General features: G+C 42.1%; 2 protein-coding genes across 6 annotated transcripts; both read left to right on the plus strand.

Moving 5' to 3' along the window:
• The first annotated feature begins 668 nt into the window (after nucleotides 1–668).
• LOC139573544 (E3 ubiquitin-protein ligase RNF144B-like) lies at nucleotides 669–12,666 on the plus strand. Its single transcript, XM_071397127.1, has 8 exons — nucleotides 669–1,309; nucleotides 4,950–5,253; nucleotides 6,230–6,334; nucleotides 6,960–7,020; nucleotides 9,835–10,048; nucleotides 11,058–11,202; nucleotides 11,337–11,426; nucleotides 11,629–12,666. The coding sequence occupies exons 2-8, from the start codon at nucleotides 5,038–5,040 to the stop codon at nucleotides 11,809–11,811; spliced, it is 1,014 nt and encodes a 337-aa protein (XP_071253228.1). The 5' UTR covers nucleotides 669–1,309; nucleotides 4,950–5,037; the 3' UTR covers nucleotides 11,812–12,666.
• A 310-nt stretch (nucleotides 12,667–12,976) lies between these two features.
• On the plus strand, nucleotides 12,977–18,033 carry LOC139573542 (uncharacterized). Of its 5 annotated transcripts, none has more exons than XM_071397121.1 (14): nucleotides 12,977–13,203; nucleotides 14,276–14,352; nucleotides 14,513–14,585; nucleotides 14,788–14,903; nucleotides 15,017–15,042; nucleotides 15,212–15,349; nucleotides 15,591–15,700; nucleotides 15,807–15,902; nucleotides 16,017–16,100; nucleotides 16,309–16,435; nucleotides 16,744–16,849; nucleotides 16,966–17,148; nucleotides 17,388–17,462; nucleotides 17,591–18,033. In XM_071397121.1, exons 1-14 carry the CDS (start codon nucleotides 12,993–12,995, stop codon nucleotides 17,672–17,674), a joined length of 1,506 nt encoding a protein of 501 aa, XP_071253222.1. In that variant the 5' UTR covers nucleotides 12,977–12,992; the 3' UTR covers nucleotides 17,675–18,033. The 5 variants fall into 5 exon arrangements, with proteins under 5 accessions (XP_071253222.1, XP_071253226.1, XP_071253225.1 ...); XM_071397123.1 differs by having other exon boundaries at nucleotides 12,982–13,203; nucleotides 14,811–14,903; XM_071397125.1 differs by lacking the exon at nucleotides 15,017–15,042 and having other exon boundaries at nucleotides 14,811–14,903.
• Nucleotides 18,034–18,196: the final 163 nt, after the last annotated feature.

An 18,196-nucleotide genomic window follows, 5' to 3' on the forward strand; every position in this document is an offset into this window, starting at 1 on the left:
CTTACTCCCTATGTTATAATAAATCTCAGAGCTCAACCATCTCCCTCCTGTGTCTGCATTTGGGTCTCGCCTTGTGCCCTTATAATGTAGATAGGAAGCTATTGAATTAACATCTAAAGCTGTAATAAGAAAAATATTTCTAGAGAATCGAAGGGGAGGAATTAAAAAATGTATAAGAGAGGTGAAGGAACCCACTACCCTTGTCTGTAGATCTGTAGCTCATATGGATAGGAAGGTATTGAAAGTTTGACCTATCACAAGAAATATGCCTATAAAATCAGGGAAGTACTGAACTGGAATTCTAATGAATGTAGCATGGATGAGTGGGGTCAGTTACTTCACATGATCTGGTTTTACATTTCCATTTCACCTAGAAAGGAGGCTTTTGAAAAGTATCCTTGTAAATGGGTCAAATATTAGTAGTTAGAGGTAACTAATAAAAATGCTTGGCCCTTTAGTGACTGGAGGCCCTATGCAGTGTGTGTAATCGTCATATAGGGCTAACCCTCCTAAATTGGAATGCAAAAACATATATTTTTTATCACCGGTATTGCACTTTTACGATGGTCCCTAAACCATCAGAGTGCCAGGAAACAGTATATTGCATTATTCTCGGCTCTCTAAAGGGAAGAGTTTGACTATCGGTAAAAACATAGTGTGTACCTTGCTCTCTACGGTCATCCAATTCAATATATATATCATTCTCATCATCCTAGCACCTTCCGTCAGAGAGCTATTGACGAGCAAACCCTGAATATCGAAAGTAAAAACACATTTACTGCGATATTCTACCCAACCAGGAGATATCACAAGAGAAGCTTCTGTGGATTTGTAACAATAAGATTCATTATGTAGTCAAAAAGGACGAACTCCTGAAGTGAGAGATGATGCTTGTAGGTTTTTGCTTTTGCTTTTTTTTCTATGCAAGCCGCCAGGGGCAGGCTAGAGGACATTCCACCAATAGCCTACCGCTTCCTGGTCAAGTAAGCAGCAGGCAAAGCAGCAAGAACATCGTTGGCGGAACAATACTACACACACACCCGTCCATCTGGAAACACGGGACTGACTGTGCATGCCAACACTGATTGCGTTGGTGATTGTAGGCCAGGCAGGGAGGTGTGTCTAGTGCAGTTGGAAGAAAGAGGTAAATGGGTGGTGCTTGTGTGAATATCGTGGCGACCGAGCGGAGGTGTTTTGTAGGTGACTGTGTATCAACAGATGTGCATGTGTCCTAGTAAAAGCACTGCGGCTGTTAATCTGGACAGAAGCAGCTCGTAGGCTACACGAAGTAGGCGACCTGACCGAGGAGGTAGGTCTCTCTCTCTTCCCCCCTCTCGGTCTTTTCCCCCCTAGTGTTTCCGTATTTATTGTGGCATTTAGTGTCATTTTCTGTGTAAGGAATGGTTTAATGTGCGTATGTTGCAGAATTTCAATGTGGACCTGTATAGCTACAACCTTGGAAGGTTAAATTGTGTCAGTCAAGCTCATCTTGTATTCTTCTGCTGTCTACTACATGCGAACAATGAGTATATTTCAGATTATTCCTCTATGAATTCTGGTTGAAGAATATACTTTATTAGGGGGATACCCTCATATAAAGAGGTTGTCACTCCCATTTACTGTAGTTTAACATGTACTACAACATATATACAGTATTTGGTAATAACACAGTAATAAACAAATTATGGTTTTGTTTGTTTCTTTGATTCATTAAAACAGCATTTTCATAGGCATTGGAGTAGAAACAATTTGACATTTAGACCTGCATTAACTGCAGCAAGATGAATGTCTTTCTTTCTCTCATTCTCTCTTGTTTGCTCTCGCACACACACACACACACGCACACACACACACACACACACACACACACACACACACACACACACATACACACACACACACACACACACACACACACACACACACACACACACACACACACACACACACACACACACACACATACACACACACACACACACACACACACACACACACACACACACACACACAGAGGATTGTAAGTCCGGCAGCATAGGCCCAGGCCCAGCTGCCTCCTTCCAACAGAACACAGCCAGTCACTCTGTATGTATGGCAACTATTCACCGAGCTGAGCTGTTTTTCCGTTTCTGCTTGTGTACTGGACAATGAGGCTTTGATCCCTGGCTGGGATTCAACCTAGACTTTGATCCATGGAGAATGCCTACAGTATGGTTAGAAACAGAACTCACTGTAATGTGAAATCTGTTATTAGTCAAAGCAAAGGCCATATGGTTAGTTAATCAAAGCTTGTCTACATCATGATGACGGTATAAACATGTTTGTTGTTGTTGTATGCTACAAGCTAGCGGTTCACTCCAGCTGACCCCCAGATTGTTGTGTCAATGGCTGGATCCAAACACTCCAGTGACATTGGTGATCCTTTCCTCCATTTGTATCATTTTGCAAGTTGCAATATTTCATCAAGATAACAAAAGGGTGAGGAACTTTCCAGGCGGAGAGATAGAGGAAACTGATAAAGCACCATTGTGTCGCAATGCAAAATAACAGAGTTTTTATTACCGGTAATAACAGGTCTGTTTGTTACTGCTACCTTCCTGTTATGGTTGTGCAGGACAGACAGACTAACAGACTGACGACAGACAGACTAACTGACAGACAGACAGACAGGCGGGCAGTCTTACAAACCGATAGGCTGACAGACTGACTCTGACGAACAGACAGACAGAAGTAAGTAGCATTGTCGGATTTCTTCACCCTGCTCTCCATTCTCCACCACAATACAGAAGGGCTTCACTCCTATGGGACAGAGAGAAATAATGACTGTGCAGAAATAAAATGTGCACATTCAAGTGCAAGTATCAGTGTTTTGCACGTGTACCATAAATCAATGTTAGATAGAGGAGCACAGTAAATTTAGGACAGTGATGTTGGCTCTATTGATTTGGCTGGTATAAATTTGCCTGCCAATTTAAACAGCGACTGCACTTTGTGTGGAGAATGAGAAACTGTAGATAGACACATGCATAATCAACAGCTTTTTAGCCACTCATTCTGTCGTGCTAAATCTATTTTACTACTTAATTCTTTATTTTTCCTCATTGGATTTGAGGGCAGAGAAATTGGCTCTGAGTTTGTACTCTTTCACAGGGCCCAACACCAGATGACCTGAGCTACAGTTAGACCTCTTAGTTAGACTTTGTCCTCTTCTCTAGCTTGGATTAGCCCAGAACATGTGAAATGGGTCAATCGGCAGCAGCACCACGAGTTTCCTGCTCTTCAATGAATTCTGAAATTAATATTTTCCTTCTGGCGAAACCTGAAAGAGACATTTTATTGGTAAAGGGGATAACACCTTTTCTCTTGTTTGTCTATTGCAAAGACACAAAGATATTACCCATGATTTTGTGATGCGCCGTAGAAGTGTTGCACCGTAGATGCCAATGTAAAACAGCCATGTTACCAACGGCTACACACACTAATACTGCTGGAAGGAGGGGGAGTAATGGCTCCTCTGTTCATTAACAGGAAGTGATAATTATATGTCTGGGGCCACATCCAAAATAGGGCTCTGGTTAAAAGTAGTGCACTATTTGGTAAGCAACCTGGAAGTAGATGATGTGGGGACTGGCGAGGCTATCATCTGTTTTAAACACCATTAGATGATGTGGGGACTGGTGAGGCTATCAGCTGTTTTAAACACAACTAGATGATGTGGGGACTGGTGAGGCTATCAGCTGTTTTAAACACAACTAGATGATGTGGGGACTGGCGAGGCTATCAGCTGTTTTAAACACAACTAGATGATGTGGGGACTGGCGAGGCTATCATCTGTTTTAAACACAACTAGATGATGTGGGGACTGGCGAGGCTATCAGCTGTTTTAAACACAACTAGATGATGTGGGGACTGGCGAGGCTATCATCTGTTTTAAACACAACTAGATGATGTGGGGACTGGTGAGGCTATCAGCTGTTTTAAACACAACTAGATGATGTGGGGACTGGTGAGGCTATCAGCTGTTTTAAACACAACTAGATGATGTGGGGACTGGCGAGGCTATCAGCTGTTTTAAACAACTAGATGATGTGGGGACTGGCGAGGCTATCATCTGTTTTAAACACCATTAGATGATGTGGGGACTGGTGAGGCTATCAGCTGTTTTAAACACAACTAGATGATGTGGGGACTGGCGAGGCTATCAGCTGTTTTAAACACAACTACCGGTAGATGATGTGGGGACTGGCGAGGCTATCAGCTGTTTTAAACACAACTAGATGATGTGGGGACTGGCGAGGCTATCAGCTGTTTTAAACACAACTAGATGATGTGGGGACTGGCGAGGCTATCATCTGTTTTAAACACAACTAGATGATGTGGGGACTGGCGAGGCTATCAGCTGTTTTAAACAACTAGATGATGTGGGGACTGGCGAGGCTATCATCTGTTTTAAACACCATTAGATGATGTGGGGACTGGTGAGGCTATCAGCTGTTTTAAACACAACTAGATGATGTGGGGACTGGCGAGGCTATCAGCTGTTTTAAACACAACTACCGGTAGATGATGTGGGGACTGGCGAGGCTATCAGCTGTTTTAAACACAACTAGATGATGTGGGGACTGGCGAGGCTATCAGCTGTTTTAAACACCATTAGATGATGTGGGGACTGGCGAGGCTATCAGCTGTTTTAAACACAACTAGATGATGTGGGGACTGGCAGGCTATCAGCTGTTTTAAACACAACTAGATGATGTGGGGACTGGCAGGCTATCAGCTGTTTTAAACACAACTAGATGATGTGGGGACTGGCGAGGCTATCAGCTGTTTTAAACACCATTAGATGATGTGGGGACTGGCGAGGCTATCAGCTGTTTTAAACACAACTAGATGGGGACTGGCGAGGTTATCGGCTGACTGCTTGTCTTCTGTTCTCCACCATCCCCCAGACCATGGAGCACAGCCCTCCACACTTCCTCCAGCAGAAGGGCTAAAAGAAGCTTCCAGACAGCGCTGACTGACCGCTCTGCTCCCCCCATGGCTAACAACAACAGTCCAGCCCGGAGCCAGAGCCAGGGTCAGGGCCCCATAGCCAACAGCAGTCCATCCCAGCCTCTGGGCCAGGCCGGGGCTGTAGTGGCCTCCTCCTCCACCCAGGCTGATGTGGTGGTCTACTGCAAGCTGTGCCTTAGTGAGCACCCCTCAGCAGCAACCAGCACGCTGCACACCTGTGACTGTGTCTTCTGCACCCCGGTAGGTAGACAACACGAACCTGCCATAACTTCTCTTCTCATATCTGATACTGGGCAGGGAAATGCCTGTATTTTCTATTCTCCCTCTATTTTAATAATTCAACAAGACTCAGCTTTCAAACAACAGGACATATCTATCTGCCGAATCAAAAATGTATATTTAATCACCGCTTTCCTGAAAGCATTTAGTTTCTCTTTCACTTTTATCTCTGGCAGGCAGTACTCTAGCTGACCTTCTATTGATTGGTGTTCAGTCAGCCTGTATCCATCCGCACTGAGGTGGAGGTGATGTGCCTTGACACGGATAGTGAGATATCCTGGCGTGGGGTTGGTTGGCTGGCAGGTGCTAATCTCTGCCTGGCTGCTGGCATCGCTCGGAGCAGCAGTCTGAGTTGCTAGGCCAAGGTCAAACATAGGGTATATCCCTATGGGCCTGGAAAGTAGTGCACTATATAGGGAATACGATGCCATTTGGAACACAGCCATAGAGAGATACTGTCAACACAACACTTACCAGTACTATGCACTGATTGACAATAAACCCCATGCCTTCTGCATTCTGCTGTTGCTACAGTAGCTGGGTGAGGCTTGGCGTGACTCTTCTGACAAACAAAACAGCAGATTTTTGCATGAACAGACTCGCAGGACTGCATTTTTTGTCTGCTTTGTCTTTAGCATTAAATTGTTTGTTAGAGACGAGTCTAGTTCAAGTGCTAGTTACTGTATATCTCAGATACTGTCAACATCAACATCAATCCAGGGCCACTTTTAGTTGGTGAACGTTGTGGAATGTTGTAGATAAAATGTAATGATCAGAGCTGACGTGATTCCTTACTCTACATGGCTACAGAGAGGCATGTTTCTGAACATTTCACAACGTTGTGCGTTGCTGAACATGGCCCTGCTCTCTGGTTCTGTCCATAGACATACATATTATTCACATCTGTGTTTACGTCATTGGTTGTCTGTCCCCTCAGTGTCTACAGCAGTATGTTCAGCTGGCCATCCGGGAGGGTGGGGGCAGCCCGGTCACATGTCCAGACATGGCTTGTCAGAGGACAGGAGTCCTACTCCACTCAGAGGTACTACTGGATGTTCTACTGTGGTTGCGACTCAAATGACACCCTATTCCCTTTATAGTGCACTACTTTTGACCAGGGCACATAGGGAATTATATAGGGAATAGGGTGCCATTTTGGACATATTCAAAGAACCACTGGTACACATCAATGTTTAGACCATTTGACTATTACACTGCTACATTGCTATTACACTCATATGTATTTGCCTGTTACCACTAGTAGGGTTGGGTACTGTTGGGTAAGATGAATTTGCCAAACCTTTCTACATCTTACATCATGCCACCACACCTTGAACTTGCAAATGTCATTGTCAGGTGTAAATGGTAAATACTCTACAGCACAAGCCAATGTAGTGTTGCGATCAGGTCAGGGAGTTTGGTAATCAACCGATCTTCTCTTGAAATGATTATCCCTGGTTAAATTCTGCATTTCCGTTGGAATGCAATACATTTAATTTCTGTGGAATGCATTACATTAAAGCCTGGTCTCAGATCTGTTTGTGACAATGACCATAGAAGTTGGCAATACAGCATAAACTGATCTGGGACCAGGCTGGTCCTCCTTTGATTTTAAGACATAATCACAGACGTGATCCATTCTGTTATTTTTTTGTGTTGTTTTGCAGATAGCCTGTTTTGCCCCTGCGGATCAGGTTGAGCTGTACCAGCGACTGGAGTTTGAACAAGGTACGGTACCGTTCATTAGCATTAGCATGCTGGTGAAGTGACTGGTGACGGCTGTCACGGCAACCAGGCTATTTCAGGTCTGGGCCATCTGGTGGCAGTGAGCTGAGCTGATCTGAGCCTGCCTCTAGTATCGACATGCCTGGCATATTGTGGGGTTACTGTACCGAGAGAGACTCCCTCTAGTCCTTATCTTGACTCCCTCCCTCCCACCCTGTCCCAGTCCAGCTGAAAGGTTCTTGTAACTTTAGTAGCTACTAGACGGTTCGTCAAGCTACCAGATTAGCATAAGGCGATTTATAAATAGCAGTTGAATAATTGTTGGAAATTATCAAGCTGTTATTGTTCTGTCTGTCTGCAGTTTTTGTTGGTGAAGAAATATGGTTTGTTGTTGTTGGCTTTAGTTTAGAGACAAAAGTCATTTCTGAGAGCGTGAAGAGAAGAAAACAGTGTAGAAAAAGTCCCAGCTGGTTTGACATTTATAAATTGTAATCTGAGGTTGGTTGGATTGCCTTGAGGCAACAACACACTGAAACCAATATTAGTCACCGTTCAGTCATAAATCAAATACCTTAAAAAATTGGATCTAGGAAAAGTCGAACAAAGTGCACAAAATATGTTATTATGGTGCTCCTCTGATAAGGACAACATGTGCCTTTGTTACGAAAGCAGTTATAAACCCCACTGAAATCCCTGCACATCTAGGATAAGCAGGCCTACAGTACCTTCAGAAAGTATTCACACCCCTTGACTTTTTACAAGGTGGGATTAAAATGGATTTAATTGTCATTTTTTGTCAACGATCTATACAAAATACTCTGTAATGTCAAAGTGGAAGAATTGTAACATTTGTAAAAAAAAAAAAAAATCATAAAAGAGACTAATATATCCTGATTACATAAGTATTTAACCCCCTGAGTCAATACATGTTAGAGTAACCTTTGGCAGCGATTATACCTGTGAGACTTTCTGGGTAAGTCTCTAAGAGCTTTGCACACCTGGATTGTACAATATTTGCACATTATTCTTTTAATAATTCTTCAAGCTCTGTCAAGTTGGTTGTTGATCATTCCTAGACAGCCATTTTCAAGTCGTGCCATAGATTGTCATGCCGATTTAAGTCAAAACTGTAAATAGGCCATTCAGGAACATCCAATGTTGTGTATATTTGTATATTTGGCCTGTTTTTGGTTATTGTCCTGCTGAAAGATGAATTTGTCTCCCAGTGTCTGTTGGAAAGCAGACTGAACCAGGTTTTCCTCTAAAATGTTCATGTGCTTTTTTTTTTACCCATTCACTGCTCGACAGGGATCTTACAAATAATTGTATGTGTAGGGTACAGAAATAAGGTAGTCATTCAAAAATGATGATGCAGCTCTATTCCGTTGAATTTTATCCTAAAAAACTCCCTAGTCCTTGCCGAGGACAAGCATACCCATAACATGATGCAGCCACCACCATGCTTGAAAATATGAAGAGTGGTATTCAGTGATGTGTTGTGTTGGATTTGCCCTTAACATAATGCTTTGTATTTAGGACATAAAGTTAATTTCTTTGCCACATTTAGTGCCTAATTGGGAACAGGATGCATGTATTGGAATATTTCTATTCTGTACAGGCTACAATGTTGTTGATCCATCTTCAGTTTTCTCCTATCACAGCCATTAAACTGTAACTGTTTTAAAGTCGCCATAGTCCTCATGGTGAAATACCTGAGCGGTTTCCTTCCTCTCCAGCAACTGAGTTAGGAAGGTGCCTGTATCTTTGTAGATCTGGGTGTATTGATACACCAAGTGTAATATTCAATGTCAGATATATATATATTTTTTTACCCATTCACTGCTCGACTGAGGGATCTTACAGATAATTGTATGTGTAGGGTACAGAAATAAGGTAGTCATTCAAAAATCATGTTAAATACTATTATTGCACACAGAGTGAGTCCATGCAACTTATTATATGACTTGTTAAGCTAATTTTTACTCCTGAACTTATTTAGGCTTGTCATAACAAATGGGTTGAATACTTATTGACGCAAGACATTTCAGCTTTTAATTTTTTATTTTAATTTGTACAAACTTAAAAAATATATAATTATACTTTGGCGTGTGGAGGCCAGTGACACAAAATCTCAATTTAACTAATTTTAAATGCAGGCAGTAACACAACAAAATGTAGAAAAAGTCAAGAGGTGTGAATACTTTCTGAAGGCACCCGTATCTAGGATCCTCTACCCTCTATATCTAATACCTTGCTTTGGGTATCATTCTATAGACATACATACAGGTAACTGTCAAAATCAAATAAAGCGTCTAAATAGGACGTTGGGCCACCACGAGCTGCCAGAACATGGCATAGATTCTACAAGTGTCTTTAACTATTGGAGGGATGCGACACCATTCTTCCACGAGAAATTCCATCATTTTGTGTTTTGTTGATGGTAGAGGAAAACGCGGTCTCTGAATCTATCCAGAATCTCTCATAAGTGTTCAACTGGGTTGAGATCTGGTAACTGAGACACACACACACACACACACACACACACACACACACACACACACACACACACACAAACCCCCAATGCTCATTTGAGACCCCTCTTTAGATCTCTTTGAGCCATGGTAGCCAAAATAATGGTGAACTGGGCATGATGGAATGTTAAGTGCTTCATTAACTCAGGAACCACACCTGTGTGGAAGCACCTGCTTTCAATATACTTTATATCCCTCATTTACTAGTGTTTCCTTTATTTTGGCAGTTACCTGTGTATGTACATACATATGTGTTTATGTACATCATTGGTTTGTTATGTTTCAGGGGTGCAGCTGGACCCTAGTAGAGCATGGTGCCCGGTGCTGGAGTGCCAGGCTGTCTGCAGCGTTGGGCCCAGCTCAGAGGGCCAGCCTACGTCCGTGCCCTGTTCAGCCTGCCACACCGTCTTCTGCTCTGGCTGTAGAGGGCCCTGGCAGGACGGGCACGCCTGCTCCGAGCACCAGCCTATGACATCATCATCGCCTGCCTCAGAGAGCAGGTCAGTCAGTCACAGTCAGGGCGCCTTGGTGGAAAAAATATTGTCACTAAATAACTGATGAATGCTGATTGAAGCAGTAGTTGGCAGTACTGTTGCTCGTCATTTTGGAAATAAGTCAAATGAACAATTTGGTAAGAGTGTCTTGGCCTTTTGGACAAGCTAGCTACACCCAATGCCATTTCTGGTGTGCCACAGACAGTGTGCTCAGTGTGTTCCTCAGTGTCCCTCTCTCTATACAGTATCCCACCCCTTCCACCCTTCAATGTGTGTGTGTGTGTGTGTGTGTGTGTGTGTGTGTGTGTGTGTGTGTGTGTGTGTGTGTGTGTGTGTGTGTGTGTGTGTGTGTGTGTGTGTGTGTGTGTGTGTGTATATATATATATATATATATATATATGTGTGTGTGTGGTATTGGAAGGTGTGGAGGAAAGCTTAATGGAATGCCATTGTGTCCCTGCCAAGGAGGGGAGTAGGGAAGTCATTCAGTGAATCCATTTCCGTTGCTTTGGCAACGCGAAGTGCCTCAGGTACTTGAGGAAATGTACTTGAGTCGATGAATTTAATGTACGAAAGTATAACAACATCAGACAAGACCAGAAAGTGTTCTGAAATCTTAGATTTGAGCCCCAAAGTATGAGAGACAGAATGCCAGTTTGATGTTGTTGTGGGGGATTAACACTATTGGTCCATTTAGTAATACAATGCAGTTAATTCAATCCCTTCTTACCATGGTATTCAGTCAACTGGTTCCCTCATAGTTTCTTCTCCCCAAATAAATTAAGTTAAACCGCCAATTAACATTAGTGCTAAATAAAGATGACAGTCTGTGCTTCAGCTTCCATGGTTTAACCCTGCTAACACCATATAATTATATTTACACTATAATGTATAGACATTATTAACATTCTTAATCTAATTCTGTCTGAACCCACTCTCCCTCACCTCCCCCACCACCTCTCCACCTCTCCCCCCAACTCCCCCACCTCTCCACCCCTCATCCACCTGTCCCCAGGGGCCGGTCATGCAGTGACTCTGATCTGCCCATCAAGCAGTGCCCCATGTGTGGTGTGTACATCGAGAGGAACCAAGGCTGTGCCCAGATGCTGTGTAAGAGCTGCAAACACACCTTCTGCTGGTACTGTCTGCAGAACCTGGATGTAAGTCCACATACAGTGATAAATGCTTCAATAAGTCTGAACCTACATGTTGTATGTTAATGGTGATACTGTATTCCTCTATGTTAAGATGAAATATTTCTGAGGTACTATGAAAACTGTTGTTATATGTTTAGGGTGATATATTTCTGAGGCACTATGATAAGGGGCCATGCAGGAACATGCTGGGCCACTCCCGAGCCTCCGTCATGTGGAACAGAACACAGGTGAGGTGACTCTTCTCATTTTACACTCCAGTAAACCAGGAAATCTGTGTTTTGCTATATCAAGTTTTCTTGTATGCCTGAATCAACAGTCATTGGCCTGACATTTTGTATGTGACATTCACATTTATTGGCCTCCTGCTAAACACCCTGTGTGTGTGTGTGTGTGTTTGTGTGTGTGTGTGTGTGAACCTCCTCTTGGCAGGTGGTGGGCATCCTGGTTGGCGTCAGTGTCATCGTGCTGGTGGCCTCTCCTCTCCTCCTGCTGGCTTCACCCTGCATCCTGTGCTGCCTGTGCAAGCCCTGCCGAGGCAAAAAGAAGAGGAGGAAGAAGAAAGAGCTCACACAGACAGACATACAGCCAGAACTCAGTCCCACCAAGTCATAAAGAGAGACTGCTCCTTCTTCTCACCACGGTCTGGGAATGGATCCATTTAGTCAGTTCAGGCACTGATTTTAATTCATGAATGGAAACATCTTCATTGAAAAGAATGGGGTATTTTCAACTCACTGAATTTTAAATAATGTTATTGAATTGACAGAATTGAAAACTGACTAGTACCCTGATTGCCACCATCTCACACACACATACAGTACAGGACCGCTGTCTGCCACCCTCATGTGCCAAACGTCACCATGCCAAACCAGTCTTCTTACAGTAGGTGCACAAGTGCCTCCATCCTACAGTGCCTGGTATTTGGTGGTATTTGTTTTGCCTTCCATTATATTATGCAAAATATGTGTGTGTTGTTTATGAAAAGAATGACTGTAAGTAACATAAGTAACATAACGACTGTAAGTAACATCCTTAACCAATGCAAAACATTGTTTCATAATGTGCTGTGGAAACTGCATTGTGCACTGTATTGGGTACTGGGAGAAAAATGTGTTCATCCCAAATGGCACCCTATTCCCTACATAGTATACTACTTTTGACCAGTCCCTGGTCAAAGGTGTGCACTATAATGGGAATAGGGTGCTATTCTGAAAGTAACCAATGATATAGGGCTTCAAAGGTGCACATAGAAATATTTTCTGCTGCTGACAGATTCCACCTGGAATTCCAGACCAAATTTCTGTTGGATTCTATATACTACTACTACTATAATGTATGTAAATATGTATTTATGGAATAGTGTATATGGTGTCCTGTTTGTTTCTACTTTTTTCCGTTGATGTTTCTGCATCAGATATTTTGTAAAAGATCCATTGTAATTGAAATAAACATCAGATATTGAACATGCCCTGGTTGCATAATATTATGTCTTACTTAAATGTTTGTTTGCACATTGTTATATAATCTTGTTTACCCTGATTTATAACATGACCTTTCGAGATTCACCCAGTCATAGTCCTGTTTGTCTTCATAATCTTGCTACTGAAGACTAGAACCATAGTAAATTGGGCCCTAAAGAGGTCGTACAGTGTGAATGACTGCAATAATGTTGCAATGTATAGATTAGCCTATCAGATCCAAAGTCTACCACGGAATTTGGTAATGACAGTTAGCGTTGACCAAAGAAGACGGTGATAGAGCTGACTAGTTTGTGGGTTTTGAAAGGCGGTTTGATGCTGTCAAACGGGACCAAAAATTACTATTTTGACAAAAATCTTAAACGGTTAGTGTTCTGCTGGTTACCAGAGACGCCTTGTGGTAGATGTGAAGATTGCGTTTCTTATTTTCATTCAAGCCGAAGTGGAACTTCAAGGGGAAAACTCAAAGATGATCTGAAGTTCTTAAAAGTATTTGACATGGCTATGGAAACAGAATTCTTTGCTGGTAATCATTCTTTGCTTCAATTATAGCACACTTCTTCCGCAATATAGGTTCTATATAGGCTTTAAGTCAGTGGCAATTGACCATGCAAACAAGAGCTGAGATTGGAAGTTTCATGCATTCACCAAACAATAACTGAAATTGTTTTTCGTCGTGCATGGCAGTTAGATGCTTTATAAATGTGAAGTTTCTCCAATATTAGCAGGGAAACCCGATTTTCCAAGGCAATGTTTTATTTTTGCATGATTCTGCTTTTCACTCCGTTGTCAGTTTAGCCTATATTTCACTGATCTTAGTAGCAGAAAGCATTTTTTATTTGTGTCCTTTAGGCTGCGTTTCATTAGATTTTTTAAGGCGGTTTGATCGCGGGGGAGGCACTAGTAATTTCAAGTGTATTAGTCTATAAATAAATCTCTTTGCTAAAATTCGTCATCTCTCCCATGTCTCATTCGACTAGTAGTTGTTCTGAAATGTTTATTGCTTGCCTACATTTTACTCCCTATATTTTTAATATAACACACACACATTAATTATTCATTTCGGTTGCCTATCCTGACGTGAAGTTTGTTCTATATAAAGTATTTGACTCTGATGTGTGCTACAGAAAGTATTTGACTAGCCACAAAATTAAGGAAATTTGAAGGGGGGAGGGTTTCGGCAAGGCCATTTTCTTGCCTGCCGAAATCCACATTTCAGAACAACTACTAGTCGAATAAGACATGGGAGAGATGACGAATTTTGTCAAAGAGATATATTTATAGATTAATACATTTGGAACAAATAGCCAAACCGAAAACTGCAGGCATTACTAGTGTCTCCCCCGCGATCAAACCGCCATTAAAAAAATAAAATGAGACGCAGCCTAACGTGATCATTGACAGCTGCCTTGAAGGACACATAAAACATGCTTTCTGCTACTAAGCTCAGTGAAATGTAGGCTAAACTGACAACGGAGTGAAGAGCAGAAATCTCAACTAGCAAGCAAGTCGCAGCAATGAAGAATTGAGTGTGTGCACGTTCACTCGAGGGGGGGGTATTTTAGTTCTGGGTTAACCGAGATTAATGTATCACACAGGTATTCCGAAGATTCCATATGTACCCAACGCTGGAGCTCGAAACGTCTTGTGTTTCCAACACTACAATGCAGAAGAAGTAGGTGTGGCAAACATGAAAGAAGAGCTGTGTGTGTCAGGTGTCATGGAAGTATCTGTTGTCTTCCTGTTGCACAGTGAGAGTCTACCTCCTTTACATACCTGAATGATCCCACCTGAGGGTTTCCCAGCAGGCTTCATGTAACTGTTTACCTGTGCAGGTGCTGCTGGGCAGAAGTATGGAGGACTGGCTGAGATTCTCAGTCTGTTACTGGCACTCCTTCTGTGGGACTGGTAATGAATGTTCACTAACACACATTGATTGCTTCAGGTCACTCTCATTTATACTGTACATAGACTACAGAAACATTTGTACATTTAATTCAATAAATCACTGTCTCTTTCATCAAAAAAACAACCCTGATCTCTCATCATGGGTCTGTCACGATGACTTCATGTGATGTATTTAGTTTTCCTCCATTTGACCCACCACCAGGTGCTGACCCTTTTGGGTTCCAGACACTACACAGACCCTGGAATGAGGGTGCTACCCCCATGGAATGTGCCAAGAAGAGACTCCATGCAGCCTTTGAGTTCTTCACCAAACTTGGTGTGAGTGAACTTCCACCCAAATACTGTACCTTTAATATTTTGTCTTTAAGAATGTACAGCTTAAAAAACAACAACATGTAAACCATATAGATTCATGTGTATGTTCTTTTCAGGTGAAGTACTACACCTTTCATGACAGGTATTGTCACATTGTTCCTATAGTATCAAATCAATCATCTTCTTGGTAGTCGGTAGAGACATGGATAGAGTGGCCATTTATGCCTTGAAGAAGTTGCACCGTCCAAGATGCTTGTTCTAACTGTATACTAACTGATCTATGTTACCCTCCTATCCATCCTGTTGTATAGGGACATGTCCCCTGAAGGAAGCACTCTGGAGGAGTCCAACAGCAACCTGGATGAGATGACAGACCTGGCCCTGCAGCTGCAGAATAGGACTGGGGTCAAGGTGCTGTGGGTCACCTGCAATCTGTTTGCTCACTCAAGGTCAGCTTTCCTCATCAACCCTAGTCATTTTTACACTCCAAAGGTTATTTTCACACTTCAAAGTGGAAGAGATGATAATCTGTTGAAGGCTGTATAATAGAGGATATATGGTATATTATTAGCTATATGCATAATATGTATGTCTAATTGTCCAGATTTCATGATGAAGCCATCTCTTTGCCATTCGACTTGGAGCCTACATTTCTTTTAATTAATGTTGTATTTATTGCTAATACCATAGGTACATGAATGGAGCAGCAACCAACCCTGACTGCCATGTTTTGGCCTATGCTGGGGCCCAGGTGAAGAAAGGACTGGATGTAGCCAAGAAGCTGGGAGCAGAGAACTTTAGTGAGATGAGAGAAGAAATAATATCTCATAATTAACCACCATGACTTCACTGACTCTGTCTTTGCCACCACCTAACCTATGCATGTATTTCTGTCTCCTTGTGCAGTCTTCTGGGGCGGCAGGGAGGGTTTTTACTCGATACACAACACTGATGTTGGCGCTGAACTGAAACATATGGCAAACTTTTTCAAAATGGCTGTCAGTAAGTAGCTAGCACAGCTGTGTGTGTAATACATTGTTACCATAATACTGTACCAACTTTTAACTGTCACATACCATTTTCAGATGATAACCTGATTGTGTTTTTGTATATCAGAGTACAAGGAGAAGATAGGGTTGAAGTGCCAGTTCCTCATTGAACCCAAGCCCAAAGAGCCATGCAAACATCAATACGACTATGGTAAGGCTTTTAGGTGCATAACACAACATTAACATAATGTACACATAGTATATCCTTACAATGTGGTTACTGTTGAACTATGGAGGCCCTCGAGTCAGTTTATCTGCATTACTAACCACATCTAAAAACTAAATGCTAGAAAATCTCTGATGCCTTTCATTTCCATGTTACATCACTTTGTACATGTTGCTGTTTCACCTTTTTATAGATGCAATGAGTGTCATAGGCTTCCTGAAGCATTATGAACTGGACAGCCATTTCAAGCTGAACATCGAACCCAACCACACCACTCTGGCTGGGCATTCCTATGAACACGACGTCATCATGGCCTCTGTGTAAGTCGCCATGTTGACTTTCACGTTTCCCAAACTGACCCCCTATCACCTGCTCTCTACCTTGATGGACTTGTGTAGGTCTGAAGAGATTGGATAGGTCGAATCAATATGTTAATGCGCCACCTTGTCCTCTGATAGGGTAGATGTAATGATAGGGGAGGTATAATTTTCACCATATTTCTTACACCTTTCAGAAGTACAGAAGGGGTAGGGGCTAGTGGTATTTTTTGGACTGGGTAGTTGACGTCATTCCTGGTAATCTGGATGTTCCAGTCCAGTTAACCTAATACGCCTGTTCTGGTGTGTAGGTTTGGCATGCTGGGCTCTGTGGACTCCAACACGGGTTCTCCTGACCTGGGCTGGGACACAGACCAGTTCCCCATGGACATCAGGAATACCACCATGATAATGAAGGTGACATAGGAGATAATGGACACACACAATTACTAATAAACAGTTATTTCATGATGATACCTATCAGAACGTCAGCAGAAAGAACATAAGAACATGTATTGTTTTATCCTCCCCAGACTGTGATAGAGCAGGGTGGTCTGCAGCCGGGGGGTCTGAACTTCGATGCTAAGGTGCGTAGGGAGTCCACGGACCTGGAGGACCTGTTCATAGCCCACGTCGGAGCCATGGACGCCTTCGCACGCGGCCTGAGGAACGCAGTCAGGATCATAGAGGAAGGAGTTATCACCAGCATGGTCAAAGTAATGAGGCATCATTTTCATTCGTTCACGTATTCACTTAACCACTGGGATGGTCAAGGTACTAAGACAATATATAAATTAATATATTCATTCATTCATGCACTTAACCTTATTTTACCAGGTATGTTGGCATTGCAAGGCGACAAAATGTACTATCTGTGCTAAAGAATGCTTATGTATTCGCTAGCTATGCTCAAGCTATATAAGGTTTCTCACACAACATCGCTATCTTCTGACAGGAGCGCTACATGAGCTTCAGCCATGGGATTGGTCAGAAAGTAGAGGATGGCAGCACCTCATTGGAGGAGCTGGAGGTGAGGTCACTAGTGGAATAACAACATAGTACCATCTCTACAGCACTCATGTGTTTGTAACAACACTGTTGATTCAATGCTACCAAATCAGTATAATGTTAATGGAAGTTTTTGTTGTTTATTCTCAGGACTTTGTCAAGCAAAATGGGGAGCCCAAAGTCACATCAGGCAAACAGGAGAAATATGAAACAGTCTTTAACCACTACCTTTGAAGACATGTGGCGAAGACTTGTTTGACCATGAAACCCCTTGTCCTGAGTGGTATAGTGTCCATCCAGACCTTTCATAATAGTATGCTTAGAGAGTGATATAGTTTCATATGACTAACTATTATTACAGTTATAGTATAAAGAATTAATCATTGGAGGAGTCTTGTGAAAGTGGACTATTTTAATGCACACTCCTGTAATGTTGACATATGATTAGATTGTGAGGCCATCAATGGTAAAGACCAGAAATATGAATTTAATTTAGTATAAATTACATGGCATTTCAAATACTGAATTAATTAAGGAATTAATTAATTGATCAGTTTTTCATACTGGAGTTGAATAAAAAGAAGCAAACCCTATTGTGTCAGTGCTTTGCATTACTATTATAGTTATTAAAATAAATATATATAGTGTTGCTTCTTAGCTTCTAATGTTAGAGTAACATTAAAAAGGTTGATGTCTTGGCAAAAAGACTTTCAAAAAAACATTATACAATATTTAATAAGGCTGCCCAACATAAAT

Source organism: Salvelinus alpinus, chromosome 4 (genome assembly GCF_045679555.1).
Source record: "Salvelinus alpinus chromosome 4, SLU_Salpinus.1, whole genome shotgun sequence".
Taxonomy (NCBI): Eukaryota; Metazoa; Chordata; class Actinopteri; order Salmoniformes; family Salmonidae; genus Salvelinus; species Salvelinus alpinus.

Bases quoted from the DNA above. Each gene is read 5' to 3' on its own strand.
- LOC139573544 (XM_071397127.1), top strand. From the start codon at position 5,038: ATGGCTAACAACAACAGTCCAGCCCGGAGCCAGAGCCAGGGTCAGGGC. The intron at 7,021-9,834 runs GTACGGTACCGT...GTTATGTTTCAG, and splicing joins GCGACTGGAGTTTGAACAAG to GGGTGCAGCTGGACCCTAGT. The intron at 11,203-11,336 runs GTAAGTCCACAT...TTATATGTTTAG, and splicing joins ACTGTCTGCAGAACCTGGAT to GGTGATATATTTCTGAGGCA.
- LOC139573542 (XM_071397121.1), top strand. From the start codon at position 12,993: ATGCTGTCAAACGGGACCAAAAATTACTATTTTGACAAAAATCTTAAA. The intron at 15,350-15,590 runs GTCAGCTTTCCT...CTAATACCATAG, and splicing joins AATCTGTTTGCTCACTCAAG to GTACATGAATGGAGCAGCAA. The intron at 15,903-16,016 runs GTAAGTAGCTAG...TTTGTATATCAG, and splicing joins CTTTTTCAAAATGGCTGTCA to AGTACAAGGAGAAGATAGGG.